General features: G+C 38.1%; 1 protein-coding gene across 1 annotated transcript in view; it reads right to left on the minus strand.

Moving 5' to 3' along the window:
• Nucleotides 1–24,440, minus strand: part of Slc35f4 (solute carrier family 35 member F4) — a 275,011-nt gene that overhangs the window by 25,671 nt on the left and 224,900 nt on the right. The window contains exons 2-3 of the mRNA XM_004871094.3: nucleotides 6,552–6,737; nucleotides 1,364–1,661 (exon numbers count right to left, since the gene is read on the minus strand). Coding sequence (XP_004871151.1) covers nucleotides 1,364–1,661; nucleotides 6,552–6,737 — 484 coding nt within the window. The remainder of the gene's footprint in view (nucleotides 1–1,363; nucleotides 1,662–6,551; nucleotides 6,738–24,440) is intronic.

A 24,440-nucleotide genomic window follows, 5' to 3' on the forward strand; every position in this document is an offset into this window, starting at 1 on the left:
CGAGGTTGTACTCCTTCAGCACATCTTTTGTTGTTTTTATCCCCATGTGTGTCAAAACCAGAGAAGCCTTTGGGTAAAGCACACTTCCCATCTGGTACACACAGCCATGTTCAAACAGGGACAATTGCGGTCTGATAATCACATTCCCCTGCTCTTACTTATTAAGCGTTGTCATTTAAAACACATCTGCACCAGGACCATTTCTATTTGTTGAGAATCGAATACAAAATGTCTTTAGAGGTCACAGATATAGGGCTTTCTTCTTTCTCCCAAAGCAGAAAACATTTATTCTTTTTAAAGTTTCTTTAACTATAATTCAGTTTTCATGGACTCCCATAGAAAATCAGTTCATAGCATGACTTTAAAATTCCCAGCCACTCCCAAGTTGGTGATGGGAAATGCAAGCTGAAGTTAGACCATCACAGTTTAAGTTTTTAGGAATAATCTTTATAATGCACCAATTATAGTAGTCATTCCTTATGTTTGTCACCTCAGGTGTATTAGGTGTAGGATGACAAAGAAAGGTTATTTTGGCTTCTGCAAGACAAATCTGTTGTCATTCTACTACTGAGCAATAAACAGCCTCTGCCAGCTGCTATCCACAAGGTCCCCCTTTTCTCTCAGTGATGATGTCAGCCCGAGTGATTGATTGATTGTCCTTGAAGTTATTTCCCATGTTTGGGCTTTTTGTTCTGGGCAAGCTGTCCCTAACAAAACAACTTTGGCCTAAGGGCTGCTTCTTTTGCTTTCCTTGAGTTCTGCACAGGCTGCAGGATGTTAGTCTTGCCAACTCCTGAGGTGGGGCCTGCTGAAGCCCCACTTAGCATGGAGCAACCGCTAGAGCTAGAAGACTCCCAGGCACACCCTGCTGTCACTGTGCACCACTAGCAGAGACATGCCCCAGTGCTCCCAGCCAGCCAGCAGAGAACAGCATCTGTACATATTTCTCTTTCTGGATTTGGGGCACTGGGATATTCTTTTAAAATGTGAATTTCAAAGAAAAAAAGATACAGATTTAAATTAGGGTTCCATTATTTATAATTGTTTGAACTTGGATAAGTCACTGTACCTGTCTGAATCTGCTCCCTGCTATGTTAAAATGGGAATAATAGCATCATCTTAAAAGGTGACTGTTGTTGTCACCGATGAGAGATACAAAAGCAACAGCACGGTGCCTGGCGTGCTGTAGACACTTTTACAAAGTGAGGACTGATTCTGCCTCTGTGTGTTCATTCACTAATCTTAGATCCTGCTTCCCCACCCTCCTACAGGGATCTCATCTCACATTCTAAAGAGGTGAGAGTGTTCATATTTAGATATAATTTTCGAACCTCTCCTATCCACCATTTAACATTTTACCTACCTGAATTTTTTCATTGGAGATTGTTTTTCTTGAGCAGTGGCCAGATGCCCAGAATAATAGACCGGGAAAAACATAATGTTCCAGTTTGTTGAAAACCATGTCATGAAAAATGGACAGTAGAAGTTCTTATAAGTGATTTTTACAATCTGTGTGGTTCCAACCCAAGACGATGACACTGACAAGATGATCAAGAGTCCCCAGACAGCCTTCAGAAGCACAGCTGTGCAGGACAGGCAGCGAGCCTTGAGTCTGTTTCCTTGACTGCTGTTCTCAGGATGAGTCTGCATCCCATCATCCCCTGGAAACAAGAAAGAAATGCAAATGGGTGGAAATCAAGTTATGATGCAGCAATCAAATGCACCAGCTCCTTAAAAAAGATGCATGCAACCAGAGAGATAGATGGCAGAATCACTCATGCTGTCTCCGGAATCTCTGCCCTGCAGGTCCAGTGCAGACCTCACCTGTCACCCAGCATGCAAGGGTGCTTCTTCCTGCACATGGTAGATGTTTTGCTCTTCTCCAGGGCTCTTGCTCCTTCCTTGGAAGAGCATTCCAAACTCAGCTTTCACAAACTTTGGCCTTGGCATGTGATTCGCTTTACACAATTCTATATATACAAGCAAGAGGTGTACCACAATCCAGCAGAAACTCTAAAGAGGTGCCAAAAGTCCCCACTAACTCCCTTACTATTGTCCTCTGTCACTGAGATGGAAAATCCCAAATGAAAGTTGTTCTTTCAGTCTGTATGAAGGAATGGGCACAACCCAGCCAAAAAACCCTGTGTCCACCAACATGAAAAATGGGAAAGAAACATTTGTTTTTATGTTCCACTGAGATTTTTTTTTTTGGCTGTAATGGGTATTGAACCCAGGTTGTTCATACTGAGCTACATCCTTAGCTCTTTTTACATTGACACAGAGTCTTGCTAAGTTGGTAAGATGCCCAGGCTGGGCTTGACCTTGTTGTACTCCTTTCTTGGGCTTCCAGAGTGCTGGGATTACTGGTGTGCACCACCACACCAAACTTCGTTGACATCTTTTTAAAATGGTGGCAAAGGTGATTATATAATTAAAAAGTGATGTGTCCTAAGCATAAGGCAAGTCTTCAGGACACAAACTCATTCCCCACCTCACAACACATTACTATTTCATGTATTCCTGGGGACACAATAGGCTCTGCTTTGTATTTTTGTATCTGCTAAGAAAATTTAGTAGCATTTTTTCACATTAAATTAGCCAAAGCTCTCTGAAATTGGCAATTATAAAAGCCTAATAGAGAAAATAAGTTCAGCATATTCAGGAAGCTGACTAAGATTGGAGGCGCTCTGAGTCCCTGAGCTGAGATCTCAGTAGTAGCCTCTGGGGAAGGAAGGCAGAATCATCTGCAAGATTCTCCTGTGCCACCAAGAACCACTGTGAGCATGATGTCCATGCTGGTGGTAAAAAGTCTGCCAGTAGCAGTGGAACGGGCTTCTCAATCCACTCTCCAGAGCCTGCTGGTCTGTGGCTAGCTGTGGCTGGTCTAGGCATGACTGGCACTCTGGGTTACAAGCCTCTACCTGATAGGTCTTTCTGATGCCAGCATTTGGGGACACAAGCTTGGAAAGTGAACTCTTCCTTTGGGAAAAGGAAATAAGTATAAACACAGTAATTACGACATGACTTGTAAGTTTTATAAACAGCACTCAATTCTCAAAGCTAGGGCTCTCTTTTATCTAGCCAACAAACCTTTTGGAGACTCTACCAGGAACTGGTGTACTAGCAGGATCCCAGGGGTTTAGGTCAAAGATGAAAGACTTAAGCTCAAAGTCTGGTGGAAAATCAGAAAACACATCCAATACCAGGGGATGAGGGCCAGCTCTGAAAATGTGAAGCCACATAAGGCAGAGAAGCACTCATTAAAGGCTGAGGTGGGAAATGGTGAGGAGAGACTTCCATGAGGCAGTGATATGGAGCTGAGTGTGGAGGCCAGAGTGAGCCACCTTCCATGACTGTGTGCAGATACTTCCTGCTCTTGATGACAGTGCGGAAATTTCTTCTAAGCTCTTGTGACTTATGCAGAGAGCAGGGGGGAAAAAGAAGGATAAATAGGAAGGTAGTATGAGAGACCACCATGTTGGGAGGCTGGGAGAGGACCACAAACCTACTACCTTCAATAGGTACTGTCACGCCCACGTTATAGATGAAAAAACTGAGACTTGTGTTATAGGTTACCCAAGGTTGAAGCCATGTCAGTTCAGTATGACTGGAGCGTCCCAAGCTTTTATTACAAACATTCATTCTGTTTAGATTTTCAGCCTTTAGCTTTCCATATGAGCACTGGAAGTTTCACAAATAGTATAAAGAAAAATTTATTTTCTGGCTGGCATGGCAGTCTTGCATGGGGTTTAATAGTAGCAATACCTAAGAGGAAGGTGTGCCCTACTGCACTGCAGATCTCATTTATATCTAGGACTATCTCATGAAGCAGGAATGATTCTATGAAAATTTTAAGTGTCTCTTTGAGATCCAGCAGGCCACCACCCTCACCTTCTTGAAGATTGCTTCTGTAACAACACCATCATGCCACAGGATAGAACTTTTAGTGACATCAATAATCACCAAAATCCTTCCACATTTTTGACCAATTTTTTTCTGGTAAGAAGATTTAATTATTGTCAATTCTTTAATTCTAAAGCACAGAAGGATTGAGTCTCCAGAAGTCTTATTTTTCTGTCCACCATTCTGAAGCATGATTTTCTAGAGTTTTGTTCATGGTTTTGTATATATCATTAAAATTGGTTTTGTAGGAATTCCACTGACTTCTATGAAGTTTTATTGAGATCATACAAATTGATGGCCATGAAAACATAAGTTTAGGTCCTGGTCTGCCAATGTGTGGTACTGAGACTGTGTTTAATTCCTAACTTAGCTTTTTTTTTTTTAATCTATCAAGCTATGGTAAGATCTATCTGATGGGATTCATTTTGATGTTAAGTACCACAGGAGTCATGAAAGGATGGCGAGCTTCTTTTCAGTTTACTCCCCCTTTCTCTCATCTATTTGGTGCCCTGGGATAGCCCCAAGTTTCTAATAAACTTCACAGAGTACATTAGGTTCTATGTGATCCGAAATGGTGTGGTTTAGAAATCTGTAATTCATGTATACAGATAGGCCACATCTTCATTACCCAGCATATTTAATTAACTGGAACACTCTGTTTTGTAAACCATTGGATAATAGGAATATGACTGTAATTTATTAAAGCCAATTAAGGCTTTTTGAAGATCTAAGAAAATGTTATTTTCTTCACTTTTAAAAAACAGTTTTGACCTTGGGGCCTAGAACATTGTTAAGACAACAGTTTAAAAAATCTGTTTTTGAAAAATAATCTTCTCATATAAAAAAAATCTATTCAAAAATTAGTAGAATCCTAGAAGAGATTTTCATATCTCCCATATCCCCACCTTTCTGCCCTCCTACCCCTGACTGAATTCCTTAAATTGCCTTTTTCCTCCTCCTTTTCCTTCCTCTAAAGCCAGTTGTTTTCAACATTCTGGAACTTTTGTTTGTTTTTAAATACCCAGGAGGGTTTTTTTTTCATATTTGCTTTGTAGTTTTCACTGTTATTATTACTATTTTTAAGGATGAAAGAGATTTTACTATGTTGCCAGCCAATCCAAAGGAATAAATACTGGTAGATAAGGAAGACTTAGAAAAAGCAGGTGGAAAAGATGTAGTGGAGGTGATTGTAGATCCAGGTGGAGGAACTAATATCAGACGGACACACAGGCCAGAAAGGATCGTGTAGGGAGAGTAATTGGTGCACAAAAGCACAGGACCTTTCTGAGGTTGACAAGCAAGCATCTGTTAGCACACAATTGTTTCCTCTTTTGGGGAAAGTGATGATATATAGTTATAGAATGAGAGGAGTTATGAATATGAGTTTGTATTCTCCCAACAGGAGATAAGATGTCTGCCACCAGACGGCAAGTAGCAACCTTATGGGCCCAGCTGCATTTAGAAATTTTAAATTTGCTGGGAAACTCACAGGCATGGTTCTGAAATGTGTCTAGCAATTCCAGTAACTCATGAGTTGCTGAGAGGCCGGGTGAATGTAAAGAAAGGCTAAAAGTCTCTTATCAGGAAATGGACGTCACGGAGGTAAGGTCTCTGGCAAGAGTAAGATTGGGAGACTACAAGGGCACCAGGGTCTGGTAGTCCTGATGAAAACTCAGATTCCATGATTTTATCGATTAAATTCTTTGAAGAGTTGATACGATGTGTTACTGATAAGGAAATAATGCACACTAGGGGAGGGCTTTGCTCCTCCTATGTTTTTGCCATAAAATGTTCTGTTCAAGCAATGCAACTGTACTGCATGATGTTTCTACCTAAGTTTTCAAGAATATTCTGTTAACTCTGCCCATCCACCTCAATGAGCATATTCAGCCTGTAGGTTGGCCCACACTCCTACCCCATAGATTTCTATATAAGCTTGCTTCTATTTCTGTTCTGGCTCAGACTTAGGAGTATGAACTCTTCTGAACTTGCTGGGATAATAAAATTTGGATTCTTCCATCTCTCTGAGTGCTGCCCCCCGGTTTCTTTGTCTCCAGAGCCCTTCAGATAGCTGTAACATTTGGCTGTAACACAGAGCTGTGACACTTGACTGTAACACTGAGCTGTCCCACTTTGCTGTAACATTATTATTGAATCCCAGGGATGAGGTAAAAGATCCTGGATTTAGACACTTCAAAGATGAAAAAACCTGGCTACCTTGTGAACTTCATTAGATGTTCCTTAGAAGTCATTGTCTATGTGTTCAATTCTTCAACTGTAGGTTTTTGTATTTGTAACACTGTACACCCCTAATAGATTGTATCTACCCATTTCCCATCTTCTTTGTCCCCTCATTTGATGACCCTTCCTCATGTTCACTCACAGGAGTCCACAGGGCAACCCTACATTCTGTGCTCATGGGGGGTGTGCTCTCTCTCTCTCTCATTTTGGAAGATAAGATTTAGTGGCATGGGAAACTGTTTATGTTAGACTATTAAGTTTAAGATTATGAAACACTACATTGACTGCAATTTTATTCTATACACACACAACCAAAAACTGAAAAACACCACACTCTTAAGAGAGCTTTTGCAACTAGCTAGAAGGCTACAAAGATACATTAGTTTAAGAAGAGCTCACCCACATACCTGATCTGTTCTGTCTCTCGACTCTGTGTCCACACACTCCAGAAGATCCTCGGCTCTGAAGCTCAAGAATAGGAGCAGAAGAATCTTCAGTGACAGACAGAGGGGAGAGTTGTCTGCTGATGCCAGTGTGTGAGCTGGGGCAGTTGGTGCCTGGCTTACATCGAGTGACTGATGACCTGGAGGTGCCTGGGAAGACAGAGTGCACACACCACTTTGAGAAATTCCTGGGGGAAAATTGGACTTAAATTTCAAATGCCTTTGCAGTAATGTATGTGACAATCAAAGACCTGAGGAGCTCATTTCTACTGCCATAAGTGGGGCTCCTAAAAAGAAAATGCTGTGTTGCCAAGGTCTGTTTCTATAAGATAAAGAACATTTTTTTTTAATAAATCCATTAACTACAGATGAACATGAGAAGATGGTGCTTGGGTAGAAATTTGTGTTCTGAATTAAAACGAATAGGCAAATACTTTATTGTAAGGAAAGCAAATATCTGTTATGCGTGCTTCCACCCTTTGCTTCCTAAGACAGTCAAATTCTTTTTTTTTTCCCATTAAGTTTATTAGTACATTTTAGGGATAAAATACAGTTACATTCTTCATTGGGAACTTGTACCATTGCATGAGTATCTTGGCTCTTTTTTTTCCCCTTTCCTTGCCCTCCCTTCACCCCTTCCACCCTTCCCTATTCGCAAAGACTTTGTTTCCATTTTTTTCTTCTCATATTTTTTCTTTTCCCTGTTTTCCTTTCCCCTACCCCTTCTACTTCCTCTGCTCCTTTAGACCTTTTCTTCCTGTTACACAATATCAATTATACATTTTTAAAATTACAATATCAAGATCTAGGAGATATTACCACAGATTTTACAGAATTTAAAAGGATATAGAAACCATATTTCAAAAAATTGTTTTGAAATAAATTTGACAACTTATAAGAAGTACCTTGGAAGAAAAATTGATGAAACTAACTCTAGAGGAAATATAAAATTTGAATAGCACCTGTTAAAGAAAGTATATTCCTAGCTTGGAAACCTACCTATACGACACCAGCAGGCTCACATACATTTTAACTGATAAATTATATCAAACACTTAAAGCAGAGAAGCTGAGCTAGTCCCAGACCCTGAAGGAAGCTCCCCTGCTGCCACGCCATGCTCCTGGGGCAGAGAAGGTGAGCCAGGCCCAGCACCCAGAAAGAAGCTCCTCCACTGCCATCCCACACTCCTAGGGCAGAGAAGCTGAGCTGCCCAGGCAACAGAAGCACACCCCCCCCCCCATGGAAATGAGAAGACACATAAACAAGACTCAAAAACAGACTTCCAGATCACCTACAGCAACCCCAAAGGGAAACAAGATGGAACAATCTGATACTCAACCACCTGGACTCTCTGAACTGGCAACAAAAGAGGATCTGGGAAAAATGAAATCAGAAATAATTACTCAGATAACAGCAAAGATGGTGCTCATAGTGCAAGACATGATTAATAAATCTAGAGAGGACACAGATAAAAAAAATGGAGGATCTGAGGAACATGATGGAATCCCAACATAGGAAACAAATGGAATCCATAAAACAGATGCAAACAGATTTCCAGGAGATCAAAAACTCCATCGAAAGTCTGCGCAGCAGAATGAACCAATATGAGGATAGAATTTCAGATATAGAAGATAAGATTGCAATTAGTGACCAGGAAAAGATAAATTGCTTTAAAATTGTAAAGGAACATGAGAAATCAATCCAGCAGCTGCTAGATGATGCAAAGAAGAATAACATAAGACTGATTGGAGTCAATGAACAAAGGGGAGAGAGTGCAGATGACATAAAAAAAAAACTGTTCACAGAAGTGATGGCAGAAAACTTCCCAAGGAGGGGAAAAGAACTTGACATACAGATAAATGAGGCATATAGGACTCCAGCTGGCCTTGATCAAAAAAAATCTACACATAGGCATATAATAGTTAGGATTCCAGAAATCCAACAGAAGAACAAAATTCTACAAGCAGTGAGAGAAAAGAAACAAATCACATACAAAGCAAAGCCCATCAGAATCACAGCAGACTTCTCAAGGCAAACCGTCAAGGCAAGAAGAGCTTGGAGTGATGTATTTAAAGCCCTAAAGGGAAACAGCCTCCAACTCAGATTGATGTACCCTGCAAAACTATCTTTCAAATTTGATGGAGAAATAAGATACTTTCATGATAAAGAGCACCTCAGGAACTTCATGAATACCAAACTGGCACTCCACAAAATTTTAGACAATACCCTAGGAAAAGACAGTGAGGATCACAACCCCAGGAAACCCAGCAGAATGAATCCACTGTGTGTGACAAATTAAATGCAAAGGGGGAGAATCCAACAAAAAGAAAAAGTCACGACAAGGCTTTTAAGACTTTTAACTTCATCTCCCTAATGAGTGTATAATTCAATCTTGTTATTGTACTTATTAGCATTTTTCTGATTCTAGAGTTGCACACCTTTCCTTGTGTTGTACTGGCTATTTATCATCTTCTCCCCTCATTTTAGGAAATCAACATTGTGCTAAACCTAAAACTGGATAAAGAAAATAGAAGAAAAAAGTATGAACATAGAAATTTGTTTAGCAAAACAAACTATTAGACGTCAGATCTGGCAGTATATAGAGAGTGGTTTTGTTATAGGGATGGCAGTGTTGGTTCAGCATTGGAAGATCCACCCCTAAAAGTCATCATGTTAACAGAGGAAAGGAAAAAGCCATTTGATCCTGTCACTAGTTGGAGAAAAAGTATCAAACTAAATTCTACAGCTGTTTATGGTAAAAGCTATCAGGAGACTAGAAGTAGAACAGAACCTTCTCAACAGATTAAAGACATGTACTCCATACTTCCAGCGAGAACACCTTATATGAATGGAGAAGATACAATGCTTTCTCCTTAAGGTGGGGAACAAGGGCAGATATGTTTACTCTTTATCTCTCCATTAAACTTTGAAACCTAGGCCCAACCAAACTAGTCTGGCAATAAAATGACACATTAGGATAGGATTGGCAAGGTAGAAGCAAAATCTTTATATGTAGATGAAATGATCATCTACAGAGAAAATACAAAGAAATCTCTAGGAGCCCCTAGAACTTGTATTTCAATTTAGCAGGATTAGAAAACACAAGGTATATGTAAAATTTCAGGTCTATGTATACTTGCTAAAAAAGAAGAATTGGATATTGAAATTTAAAAGTTATGTAGGAGTACAAAGGAACTAGGAAAGTTAAAAAAAAACAAACAAAAAACAAACAAACAAACAAAAAGCAGTGTTGGAAGACGTTTAGTACCTAATTTTAAGACTTCTTCTAAAGCTACAGTAATCAAGGCAGTGTTGGTGTAAGGAAAGACATACAGATCATTGGAATAAAACAGAGAATCTAGAAATAGAACCACACATGTATGGTCCACTGAGTTTTGAAAGATTATTTAACATTAGCATTTTATAGAATATAAACTCAATTCAAGAGCCGAGGAAAAGATAGTGTTTTCAGCAAACGACACTAGAACACCTGGTATCCATATATAAAAAATTAACCTCAACCCTTTATTTCCATACATAAAAATAACTTGAAGGGATCTATGAACCTAAATATAAAAGCCTAAAAGTATAAAACTTTAAGAAGAAATTATAAGGGAAAATATTTATGAATTCAGGGTAGGCAAGAGCTACCTAGGATATAAAAAAACATGATGTATAAAAGAAAAAAATTGATAAATGAGATTCCATCAAAATTTAGAACTTTAAATGACATCATTAAAATGAAAAGTAGTCCTTAAACAGATCATATTTACAATGCATATAACCTATGACCAGAATATATAAAGAATTCTTAGAGCTCATTAATAGACAACCCAATTAAAATGTAGACATAAGAGGATGATAAATAGCCAGTACAGCACAAGGAAAGGTGTGCAACTCTAGAATCAGAAAAATACTAATAAGTACAATAACAAGATTGAATTATACACTCATTAGGGAGATGAAGTTAAAAGTCTTAAAAGCCTTGTCGTGACTTTTTCTTTTTGTTGGATTCTCCCCCTTTGCATTTAATTTGTCACACACAGTGGATTCATTCTGCTGGGTTTCCTGGGGTTGTGATCCTCACTGTCTTTTCCTAGGGTATTGTCTAAAATTTTGTGGAGTGCCAGTTTGGTATTCATGAAGTTCCTGAGGTGCTCTTTATCATGAAAGTATCTTATTTCTCCATCAAATTTGAAAGATAGTTTTGCAGGGTACATCAATCTGAGTTGGAGGCTGTTTCCCTTTAGGGCTTTAAATACATCACTCCAAGCTCTTCTTGCCTTGACGGTTTGCCTTGAGAAGTCTGCTGTGATTCTGATGGGCTTTGCTTTGTATGTGATTTGTTTCTTTTCTCTCACTGCTTGTAGAATTTTGTTCTTCTGTTGGATTTCTGGAATCCTAACTATTATATGCCTATGTGTAGATTTTTTTTGATCAAGGCCAGCTGGAGTCCTATATGCCTCATTTATCTGTATGTCAAGTTCTTTTCCCCTCCTTGGGAAGTTTTCTGCCATCACTTCTGTGAACAGTTTTTTTTTATGTCATCTGCACTCTCTCCCCTTTGTTCATTGACTCCAATCAGTCTTATGTTATTCTTCTTTGCATCATCTAGCAGCTGCCGGATTGATTTCTCATGTTCCTTTACAATTTTAAAGCAATTTATCTTTTCCTGGTCACTAATTGCAATCTTATCTTCTATATCTGAAATTCTATCCTCATATTGGTTCATTCTGCTGCGCAGACTTTCGATGGAGTTTTTGATCTCCTGGAAATCTGTTTGCATCTGTTTTATGGATTCCATTTGTTTCCTATGTTGGGATTCCATCATGTTCCTCAGATCCTCCATTTTTTTTATCTGTGTCCTCTCTAGATTTATTAATCATGTCTTGCACTATGAGCACCATCTTTGCTGTTATCTGAGTAATTATTTCTGATTTCATTTTTCCCAGATCCTCTTTTGTTGCCAGTTCAGAGAGTCCAGGTGGTTGAGTATCAGATTGTTCCATCTTGTTTCCCTTTGGGGTTGCTGTAGGTGATCTGGAAGTCTGTTTTTGAGTCTTGTTTATGTGTCTTCTCATTTCCATGAGGGGCGTGCTTCTGGCATCAGCATGGTTCACCTTCTCTGCCCTAGGAGCATGAGGACTGTCAAATTCTTACCTGCTAAAATTGCCAGTGTCATCTCCATCAGATCCATTATTCAGTTTTCCATCAGATTGAGCACTGAAGTCCAATTCTACATGCTGTGCCCAGAGGAGCCCAACACACCTTCCTTCACTTGAGCCTTTCCCAGCTGAATGGTGTGCTTCTTAACATTAAGAGATAAACATCAATGCACTACCAGTCACCAAACTCCAAACCTCACTCATATGCCACTACTTTTACCACACATGTTCTTTTTCTATTCCAGGATCCCACATTACATTTAGTTATCTTGTCCCCCTTATCACCTATGATCTGTGGCAGTTTTTTAATTTTTCCCTGTTTTTCATGACCTTGACAGTTTTGAGGCATGTATCTGACATATGCTTGAGAATGTCCCTCAGTTGGGGTTTGCCAGATGTTTTTCCTTATGAGTCTACTGGGGATATGGATTTGTGCAGCGGAGTGTAATATTGATTATGCTCAAATCAGGTTGTGAAGAGTTAACCCCACAAGTGTCTTGTTTATAGAAGTGAGTCTGGCTGAAGTCTACGTGCTGAGGTCAGAGTAAGTTACACCCAAATTCTGTTCCCACAACTAAAACCTTCAGACTAGAAGGACAATGTTCCAATTACAATCATTCTGTTCCTAATTTGAGAATACTTGGTCTTGTCCTTTATGAGCCTTGTTTACATTAATTTGCATAGAAACCACACATCGTTTTTACCCCAATTGATTGCCAATAAAAGTCAGTGCCTGAGACTGTCCAGCGCCTTTGTCAGTTGCGCCAGCATTGGTCATCCTGGCACCCCACTTTCTCTCTCTAAATTCTGTCTCTTAGTGTATTCCTTTTCTCAGGACTGTATTGAACACTGGCCAGGTGGGTACTGGAAACTGACTACAGGGTTCTCCAGCAGGTTTGGGGAAAGAACACTAGAGAGATGCAGTGTCCTTCTTGTCATGTAATACCAGTCACTGTTTGCTACCAGCATGACTAATCACTGCTCATGTTGGCCATAATCATCTGGCCACAGTGGTGGTTCTCAGGTTTCTCCACTGTCGTTTTCTCCCTTTCCTATACTCTTCTTTATTGCCAGTCACCGAGTGCAGGTTACTGAACCTCCCTGAGTGAGGGTGGGAATGTTAAGCTTTACCTTCTAGAGAGAGTGTGTCTGCATATACCGTCTGAAATTCTTATGTAGAGATTTGCTTCTTTTCCTCTTGTTTATTATTCAGTGATTTATTTTTTATCAGGATGAGCTCATGTATGTTTATTTCATACTTCAGGTCATGAACAAATTGCATGGCTTATTTTTGGCTCAAATTACTCCAGCTTTGGCCATGGGAAGCTCATTCAGATTGCCTTCCTAATTCCTGTAATACACCCTCATTATTTTGTTATTTTTTAAACCTCTTCCTTGTTTCTTTGTTTAAAAAAATACCCTGCACTAACCTTTTATTTTTCCTGGCCCACTCCTAGATTGAATAATTTCCCCATGTGTCCCTGTCTCCTTGGATAATAGTATTTAGAAGTCATGGTGTGCTCAATATCATGGTCATAGGTGTGCTCATTGTTACTGATGTACCACAGAATCTAGGCCCTCTCAGTTGTCAGAGCTAGAAAACTGTGTATGTGTGTCAACTTGTAAATACATATACATATATATGTATATTCCACAATTATTTCTGTATCCATCTATCATACCCTTTGTTTTGGTTTCTGAGAAGTGGGCAAAATGTTCTGGGTATAGTGTGACCTCAAAGCATACCTGTTGGTTCTAACAAGGATCAACTGGGGTGATGAGCTAGAGAGAGCCAGAGTCAACAGGCCCTGATGAACATTGGCTCCAAGAGAGGAGCTCTGCTGTTTCCACTCTGTGAGCACTTGTGTTTGCTTTCATACATTCCCATCAGTTCTTTTATTCTCACAGACACAGAAAAGGGGCAAAGGGAAAGGGAAAGGGAAAATGGGAGGGGTGGGGGAAAGGAAAGACTATGGAATTAATATGAGAAAATGAAAAAAAATGGAAACAAAGTCTTTGTAAGTAGGGAGGGATGGAGGGGTTGAAGGGAGGGGAGGGGAATGGGAAAAAAATAAGAACCAAGAGAGATTATGTAGAGGTGCAAATTCACAATAATGAATGTCATTATATTGTGTACCTAAAATGTACCAATAAAATTAACAATAAAAAAAGAAGGGGAATAGAAGTCCGGATCATGAAGGCTGTGTCTCATGGTGCTTCTGAGAAGGCAGAAAGAGAAAATTTCAAATGAAAACTCAAGCCTTGAACTAATGATGGCATCTTTGCTTTAATTTGGCTTTGAATCCATCGTGTTAGATAACAGGTGAAAAATCATTCGAAGTCATCAAATTAGAAATGAGAAGCACTGTTGTCCAGAAGAAAAACAAGCATGAGTCCCTGAGCTGTCAGGAACCATAGGCACCTAGAACCTGCAGTAAGAACTGAGTACAACAGTGTGACCTTAGAGGAGAGCAGTAATTCCACAATCCAGGCCTCTTCACCCATGACAAAAGCTCCTCTTATTTTCATTTCTCTGTCTCTCTCTTTTTTTTAATTTTGGAAAAAATATATAAAGACATAGTTAGCTATACCATCTATTATAGGTTTTTCAAGTTGATCTAATTGAAAATTATTATTTAATATTGAGTTTAAAGATGTACAGCTACTGAAAAAACCAACAGAAGCGTTCTTTCCTGATTACCATGCTTGAGTTAATGCTATATCAATATTATTATAAAGTGTCAAAAATACATGAGGTTTTTACTTTACAAATCCAAAATGTTTATTACATCTTTCACAGCCATATTTCTAACTGAGCAGTTCAAATTCAATGGAACAAGGCTGAGATTCAGGGAATGCTCAATTACTCATGCTCTTCGAAGAGGAGCCAATGCTCAGATATTCTGTCTTTTTAAAAATTTATCTTGCAAGCATCTTTTAATTTACTTTCACATAAGTGTGTCTTCTCATAATTTCTTCCATTAATAGAAGGTTCGTTTTGTGATCACTTGGCAAACGCAGGTAGACAGGAGGGTGTGTAGAAATGGATCGGGTAGCAAGCTGAAATGAGATACTGGCCCCAGTTACCTTGAAATGTTGGTGACTCTTGTGCAGCTAGCAAGTGGTAAACTGGGCAGCCACAGCAGTGATTTATTTGCTTCCTTGTTTCCACTGCAATGTTTAATCCTGGCTTTGTACCTTCTGTGCCTTATGTGATATGGCCCGTTGCCTGCTGCCAGCCGCTTTCTGCTGGTGGGTTTGGGAATGAGATCTGAGAGTTATTCAGCCACTGCACACAAAATCATTGTCCTGCAAGCCAAGCTTTAAGCCTCATGGCAAGGCCTAGAGGCCCATTTCAGGACATGGGCTATGAAACAGTCATCTCAGAGCCTCGAAATGAAGACACTGTTCTGTTTTGCCTGGTCTTGTACCATTGAATTACATAAAGCCAGCCCTGATAATAATATTCAGAATGTCACCTGACATAAAGATGAGTATTACAAATAGACCAAAGGTATGTTTTACTTTTTATGCCACAGTCAGCGCCTGTATAGAAGCAGGAATTGCAGCTCTGTGCACAGTACTCAGACTTTAATAGGTATTGAGAATAGCTGTATTAGGAATGATAGGTAAGATGTCTAATTAGTCCAGTTAGGTGGGTTCCCTGTCCCTCTGAAAGACATCTGGGCCCGTAGGAAGAGAGCCATTCTGGGTGACTTTTCATATTGGTCCAGGCAGGAGAATATAATTTCTGGTTGGACTCTGCATGTTCTCAAATTCAATTTGGTTCAACAAAAAGCTATCAAACACCTACTATTTGGCAAGTATTATGTCAAGGGAAGTGTCAGACAAATGAAGACTCTATAGTCTTTGCCTATATGGAGCTGTCAACTTAGTCTTAGAGTCAGACGTGTAATGAATTAAATATAACTTAATGTTTTTAAAAATAATTTTTTAGTAGTATATATTTGTAACATGATAATTACATGTGTTTTGGGGAGTCGGCACATATACATGTCACTTCTTAATCATCTTTACTACCCCTTCACCACTGCCCCTTTTCCTAGTAACTCTCCTTTATTTTACTCTTTATCTATATTTTGGGCTTTTCATATGAGAGAAAACCATGCTATACTTAACCATCTGTGTCTGATTTATGTCACTTCCTATTATGGTGTCAAGATCCATCCACTTCCTTACCAGTGGCCGAAATTTATCCTTCTTTATGACTGAGTAGTACTCTACCATGCATGTATACACCATTTCCTTTATTCACTCATCTGTTAATGGACATATAGCCATTCCCATAATTTATCTACTGTGAATTGTGCTTCTATAAATGGGTTTTCATGTATCACTGTAATATGAATACTTTAACTCTTTCTGGAAGGTACCCAGGAGAGGTATGCCTGGGTTAAATGGAATTTCTACTGTTAGTTTTTTTGAAGAATCTCCATACTGATTTCCATAGTGGTTATACTAGTTTACATTCCCACTAACAATGTAGAAGGGTTCCTCTTCTCCCACAACCTTGCCAGCATTTATTTTTTGAATCCTTCATGGTAGACTCTTTTGAGAAATGTCTATTCATTTCAGTTGCTCCTTTTTTAATTGGGTCATTTGGGGTCTAAATTTTTTGAGTTATTTATATAATCTAGATACTAGTCCTCTGTCCAAGAAGTAGCTGTCAAAAATCTTTTTCCCTTTCTGTAGGTTGTCTCTTCACTTTGTCGATTATTTCCTTTGCTATGTTGAAGCTTTTTAATTTGATATGATCCCATTTGTTGATTCTTGGTTTTATTTTTTGTAGAATTGGGGTTCTGTTCAGAAAGTCCTTGCCTACAATGATTATGTCTTCAAGAGTTTTATCTATTTTATCTTCCATATTCAGTGCTTCTGTTTTCATATCTAAATCTTTGATCCATTTTGATTTAACTTTAGTACAGAGTAAGCAATATGGGTCTAGATTCATTCTGCAACTGGATAACCAGTTTTGCCAACCCCAATTTGTTAAAGAGGCTGTCTTTTCTCCAGCATTTATTTTCAACCCTTTGTGAAAGAGCAGATGGCTAAAGAACATGGGGCTGTTTCTGTGTCTTCCAATTTATTGATCTACATATCTGTTTTTGAGCCAGTACCACGATGTTTTTGTCATTGTAGCTTTGTAGTATAACTTGAAATCTAAGATTGCGATGGCTTCTGCTTCTGCTTTGTTCTTGTTGTTCAGGATTGCTTTGTTTATTCTGGGTCTCTTCTGGTTCTACACAAATTTTAGAATTATTTTTTTCCTAGTTTTATGTAGAATGTTGCTGGTGTTTTGATTGGAATTGCATTAGAGCCAGATATCATTTTTTCTAATATAGCCATTTTGACAATATTGATTCTGCCTATCCAGAAACAGGCAATGTCTCCCAATTTTTTAATGTCTTCTTCAATCTCTTTTATCAGAGCATTATAGTTTTTGTTCTAAAGGTTTTTCACTACTTTGGTTAGGTTAATTTCTAGGTATTTAATTTTTTTGAAGCTACCATAAACAAGATTGTTTTCTTGATTTCTTTCTTGGTAGGATTATTATTGGTATATAGGAATGCTACTGATTTTTGCATATTGATTTTTTATTCTGCCACTTTACTGAATTTGTTTATTAGCACTAAGACTCTTCTGGTGGAGCATTTTTGTTCTTCTATGTAAAGAATTATATCAGTTACAAATACAAATAGCTTGACTTTTTCTTTTCCTATTCATAACCTTTTTATTGTTTTCTCTTGCCTGACTTGTCTAGCTAAAGTTTTGAGTAGTATACATAATTTACTGTTAACTGGGGACAAAGAGGAAAAGGACCAAGTGATTCATGCAGAAGCCTGGAGCATGGAAGTTCCTGTGGGAGGGGACATCAAAGGTAGCCTGGAAGGATGCATACCATTCATCAGACAGGGATTTAAACTTAAGAATAGGCCATCTGGTCAGGGGAATCTTTTAGGAACACATATTCAGAGGTGTAAAGTGCATATTATGAGACTTAAAAGTCAGATGATGACCTCTGAAATGTTGAGATCTGAGTATAAAGAGCACTGAAAATCCTATTGTTTTACTCATACCTGTTATTTGAAAAGGAACTTGTCTAATTGAGATGCAACCAGCAGATAGTGGTTAAGAATCCAGGTTGCCTAAATCTGAGGAGACCTGGTAGGAATGTGGGCTCAGACATATCCAACTCAAGACACTGAGCCAAAGGTGCATGTGAATCTCTCTCCATGTGCCTCCTTCTGTGTTGTATGCACCTCTGAGGAGTGTTTGGATTAAGTGGCTCTTAGGAAATACTCAATAAGTGTAGATGATTAAACCTAATAATGAGCATGTAAACAAAAATGACTATAAGTGGTACTTCATAAATTAATTAGAATGTTGACTTCATAATTAGAAATCTAATCTAAGTTGGTTTAGGAAAAAGAGTTTTAGGAGCTTAACAACCAGTAGACAGGATATCTAAGATGTCCCTAAGCTTCAGGAACAACTGGAACCAGGGTGGGGTGCATCCGACAGTCTCCCTATGGCTCTATCTCTCACCAGGCAGGCCTGGGGCACCAGCCTTATTTCTTGTCACTTAGCCTCTGCTTTCCCTTCTTTGCAGAAAACTTGAAGTGCTCATGTTTTCATTATCACAACTTTAGCCTTCTGAGAGAAATCTTGTTACATAGTGTCAAAATCTTGAAGAAGGGACTTGTGTATTATGCTGACTTGTTGTCTGACTTCTGTGACCAAGGGTGGGGACACTGCCAACAGGCTGCAGCTCCAGGAAAGGCTGGGAGGAGCTGGGCAGAGGGAGCCTTGGGAATCTGCTCTAGGGATGTCAAAGGAAGAGGGAAAAAGGAAGAACCTCAGCCACTGAGCAAAGCAATTATTTGGAAAGACCGAGTAAAAGGTGTGGGGTTCTCAGACAAATTGAAAAGCCAAACTGATAAAGAGGAACTAGAAAAAGAAATCTTTGGAAAGCACCCTGAGGGAAAAGTAAAGTGTCAAGCAAGTTTCCCTGTGATTAAGTGGAAAGTGACAAGGAAGGTAACAGACTATATTGGTGATATCACTTAAGCAAGGGCCCTGTCAACCACCTTTATCTCCTATGGACACAAAAAGTCAGTGAGACACTTGGGTTTACCACTACACTCAAAAAGGAGCTGGACACCTTATCCTGGTTTGTGCTGATTATGAGGCCAGCATCATATGTCTCCCAGGCAGAGACACTGGACACACAGAAGGCCATCAGTGCCACCCCAGGGGCAGGTGTGTAAGAGGGGAAGGGGGTCACTGCTTTCTGAAATTCCCAGCCACTTCAACTCATTTTTGATGGGTGTTTTGCTTTGAGAAAGACATGATCTTTCACATGAAGAAAATGTCAACACTGAAAAAACATTGAAAACAAAAATATGATCTTGGATTTTTGACTTGGTGTTGGTTAGCAGCCATAATCACTTGACATTTTGTCTTACACAGAAAGCTATTAATAATTCAACAGAAGACAAGATAAAAAGTTATATTTCAGCTTTTTAAAATTCTCAGTCTGTTGAATTGTGAGGACAGAAAATGTTCCCTTATAGTAAGATTATTTTATTGGCTGGGTTTTCACAGAAGTCCACAGGGAATTTGCTCAAGGTTTGCTCTCTTCTTAGGGAAACATAGAGCTTTAGAACTATTGAAAATGATCAACATGGTAGATGGTAAATGTACAACCTGTATTCCAAATTTCCATTTCAGCTTGTATCACTTTATTCTTTAAAAGCTGAATCCCCACTCCAGAACAATTTTATTTCCCTTACCAAGTATTGTGCTCTCCTTGTAACTCTGGAAATTCTTGTTTCATTTCATAAATAAATGTATTTTAAAATAATCTGTCTGGTGCTTATCTATACTTTGGTAGTCCATATATGTTCCATACTTTTTAGAAAGTTTTTCAAGACTTGTTAATTATTTTCTTTTTTTTAAGAGTTTCCAAATGATTTTATTTAACGAACTATTTTACACTTCACATACAATGTGTCACATTATGTTCCAACCAAATTATTTTCTTACAAAATATAATCAAATATTCATTATATACAAGCTAGAATTTTAAGATGCATTTCTGAAATATTCGGGTGCTTATGCAAGTATATTAAAGTGACTTTAAAGATCTTTTAATTAGTAATTCATTTTTATTTACCTAAAATTTGTACTTGAAAGAAAAGACTACCCATAATTATATTTCCACTATACACATCTTGCTCCTACAACAGTCTTAATTTATTCTATCAGAAATAAAAAGTATCTTGTTTACCTATAACTGACTTTAAAACTAAATAAGCTATCAGTGCTATCTATCTTACTTGTAAAAATGAAAATACATAGCATTTATTTAACATCTACCATGTCCCAAAGGCTTACATATATGATCTCTAGAACTTACAAAAACATTGCAGGTGGATTTTATCATCCATATCTTATAGATGAGGGCAGTGAATTATTTAAAGCCCAGGAAAGGATTACAACTCAGGTGCACAAAGTTCCAAAACTTATATTCTCTCTAAATACTTTACTGTATTTCCATTTCAGCCAATCAGTTTTATCAAGATCAAAGAAGACATCAAAAAATGGAACGATATCCCCTGTTCCTGGATAGGCAGAACCAATATAGTCAAAATGGCCAAATTCCAAAACTGATATACAGATTTAATGCAATCCCAATTAAAATACCAACAGCATTCTTCACAGAACTGGAGAAAACAATCCTAAAATTGATATGAAACCAGCAAAAGCAATCCTGGGCAACAAAAGCAAACCAGAAGGGCTGGGGATTTAGCTCAGTGGTGCCGCTGCCTGCCTTGCAAGCAAAAGGTCCTGAGTTCGATCCCCGGCACCAAAAAGAGAAAAGCAAACCAGAATACATCACAATCCTGGGATTTAAATTTTACTACAAAGCTACTGTGATATAAACAGCATGGTACTGGGGTACACACACACACACACACACACACACACACAAACAGCAAGAGGATCAGTAGAATAGAATAGAGGATGCAGAAACTACCCCAGGCACATTCAGCTATATGATTATTGACAAAGGGGCCAAAAACCATATGCTGGAGAAAAAGCTAGCCTTTTAAATAAATGGTACTGGAACAACTGGCTATCCACATGCAGGAGATTGAATCTAGACCAATATCTCTCACTGTGTACTAAACTAAAATAAAAATGGATCAAAGATCTAAATATTAAACCAGAAACACATAACCTGCTGGAAGATAGACTAGGACTCTTAAAGACATATGTGTAGGCAAGGGATTTCTGAACGGACCCCCAATTGCACAAGAAATAACATCAAGAATCAACAAATAGGATCATACCATATTAAAAAGCTTCTGCACAACAAAGAAAATAACCAACAGACTGAAGAGACAACCTACAGAGTGAGAAGACAATTTTTCTAGCTACACCTTGCACAGAGGACTAATATCTAGAATATAAAAAGTAAAAAAATTTAGACTTCCTAAAGAAATTTATACCTAAAAAAAAATAGGCAACTGAAATGAATAGATACTTCTCAGAAGAAGAAATACAAATGGCCAACAAATACATGAAAAATATCCAGCATCTTTGGCCATTAGAGAAATGTAAATCAACACCAAGATTCCATCTTAGTCCAGAAAAATGACAATCATCAAGACATCAAGTAATAACAAATACTGAAAAGGGTATGGGGGAAAAAGTAACCCTTCTACATTGTTGGTAGGAATATAACCTAGTATAACCTTACGGGAATTTCTCAAAAATTAAAAAAAAAAATAGAGTTCAGAAATTCCATTCAACCCAGCTATTCCCCTTCTAGTTATCTTCCAGAAAGAGTTAGGGACATCATATTACAGTGATCCATGCATATCCATATTTATAGAAGCACAGCTCATAAAAGCTAAATCTTGGAAGCAGCCTAAATATCCTCCAGCAGATAGATGAATAAAGAAAATGTGGTATTTATATACAAGGGAGTACTACTTGGCCTCAAAGAAAGATAAATTTGAGTCACTTGTAAGAAAATGGTTGTGTCTTGAGACCGTAATGCTAAGTGAAATAAGTCAGAAACACAAGCTTAAATACCTCATGGTTTGTCTTACAGAAAAAGCCAAAGTATGAATAAATAAAAAATAATAATAGGAAATAAGGAGAGAGATCTTTTGCAAATGTGAAGAGAAACAAAAAATGGAAGGAAGGAAAAGGGCAGGGAGAGAAGGGAACATGAAAAGAATTAAGACATGTTATATACAGGTACCAACTCCCCAAGATGAATGTAATCATTGTGTACTGCATATATGTACCGATAAAAGTAAAAATGTTTAAAAACGCAAAGCTCTAGTGTTAGAAGTAAAATTAAAAAGAAGCTAATCATATTATTGGGAAGTTATGATGGTACATACCTCCAAGAATATCTGAGAATATTAAGGGGAGTAATTCAGTGGTACAAAAACTATTGGTCAGAAAGTAGAGAGATTAATTTCTGCCTGAACATTAGATTCAGGAGTCTGTAAAGCCAGTTATTGTTTGGATTGGGATAGAGCCTGGAGGAGCTTCTAAAAATGTCCATCAGATGGAGAAATAAGATACTTTCATGACAAAGAGCACCTTAGGAGCTTCATGAATACCAAACCAGCATTACAAAAAATTTTACACAATATCCTAGGAACAGGCAATGAGGATCACAACCCCAGGAAGCAAAGCAGAATGAACCTATCTGGCATGACAAGAAATTAAATGCAATCGGGGATAATCCAAAAAAAAAAAAAGAAAAAGTCATGACAATGATAACTCAATATGTATCAGTTATAACCATCAATGTGAATGGTCTCAATTCACCAATCAAAAGAAATAGACTGGCAGAATGGGTCAAGAAGCAAAATCCAACAACATGCTGCATACAAGAAACACACTTAATTCAAAAAGAAACTCACAGACTGAAAGTTAAAGGGTGGAAAACAATACTCCATGCAACGGGAACCTGAAAAAAAACAGGAGTAGGTATCCTCTTTGCAGATCAAGTAGATTTCAAACCAACACTGATTAAGAGAGATAAAGAAGGACACTGCATCCTTGTAAAGGGAACAATCCAACAGGAAGGGATGACAATCATAAATATCTATGCACCAAACACTAGTGCACCCAACTATATAAAACAAATACTAATGGACATGAAAAGTCATATATGCACTAATATAATAGTAGTGGGGAACCTCAATACCCCACTGTCACAAACAGATCAACTAGACTAAAAATAAGTAATGAAATACTAGAACTCAATTGAACTCTTGAACAAATGAACTTAACAGATGTTTACAGAGTGTTCCACCCCACAAAATCAGAATACACATTCTTCTCAGCTACACATGGGTAATTCTCCAAAATAGACGACATACTTATGCATAGAACATGTTTAAGTAAGTGCAAAGGAATTGAAGTTATCCCCTGTATATTATCAGACCATAGTGTGATGCAATTGGAGATCCATAGCAAAAGAATCTAGAAAAATTTCATAAACACATGGAAATTGAACAACACACTTCTGAATAACCAATGGGTCACAGAGGAAATTGAAGAAGAAATCAGACAGTTCCTTCAATTAAATGACAATGACAATACAACATATTGGAATCTATGGGCCTCAATGAAAGCAGTCTTATGAGGGAAATTCATAGCAGTGAATACACATATTAGGAAAACAGAACGAGCCCAATGAAACAACCTGATGCTGAACCTCAAGCTTCTAGAAAAAGAAGAGCAGGACAAAACCAAAGCTCATACAAGGGAGGAAATTATAAAGATCAAAGGAGAAATCAATGCAATGGAGACTAAGAGAATGATACAAAAAAATCAATGAAGCCAAGAGTTGGTTCTTTGAAAGAATAAACAAAATTGACAAACCTTTACCTTAGCCAACCTTATCAGAAAAAGGAAAGAAAAGGCCCAAATCCATGCAATTAGGAATGAAAAGGATAAAATTACAATAGACCCAGCAGAAATCCAGAGGATCATCAATACCTACTTCCAGAACCTATACGCCAATAAGATGGAAAACACAGAAGAAATGGACAGATTCCTAGATACATATGAATTACCAAAGTTGAACAAAGAAGACCTAAAAATTCTAAACAACCCAATATCAACCAATGAAATTGAAAATGTAATTAAAAACTGATCAACTAAGAAAAGCCTGGGCCCTGATGGCTTCACTGCTGAATTCTACAAGACATTTAGAGAGGAACTACTGCCACTACTGTTTAAACTCTTCAATGAAATTGAAAGGGAAGCAATACTCCCAAATTCATTCCTGGAAACAAACATCACCTTGATCCCCAAAGCAGACAAAGACCCAACTGAAAAAGAGAACTACAGGGCAATCTCCCTGATGAACATAGATGCAAAAATCCTTAATAAGATACTGGCAAATAGAATGCAGAAGATCATCAAGAAGATCATACACCCTGATCAAGTGGGATTCATCCAGGGATACAGGGATGCTTCAACATATGCACATCAATGAATGTAATACACTGTATCAATAGAGCCAAGTAAAAAATCCATATGATTATCTCCATAGATGCAGAAAAAGCATTTGATAAAATCTACATTTTGATAAATGCATTTATGATAAAAACCCGACAAAAAATTG

The sequence above is a fragment of the Heterocephalus glaber genome, unplaced genomic scaffold (genome assembly GCF_053883595.1).
Source record: "Heterocephalus glaber isolate CG9 unplaced genomic scaffold, H.glaber_assembly_v1.0 deba00001118, whole genome shotgun sequence".
NCBI lineage: Eukaryota > Metazoa > Chordata > Mammalia > Rodentia > Bathyergidae > Heterocephalus > Heterocephalus glaber.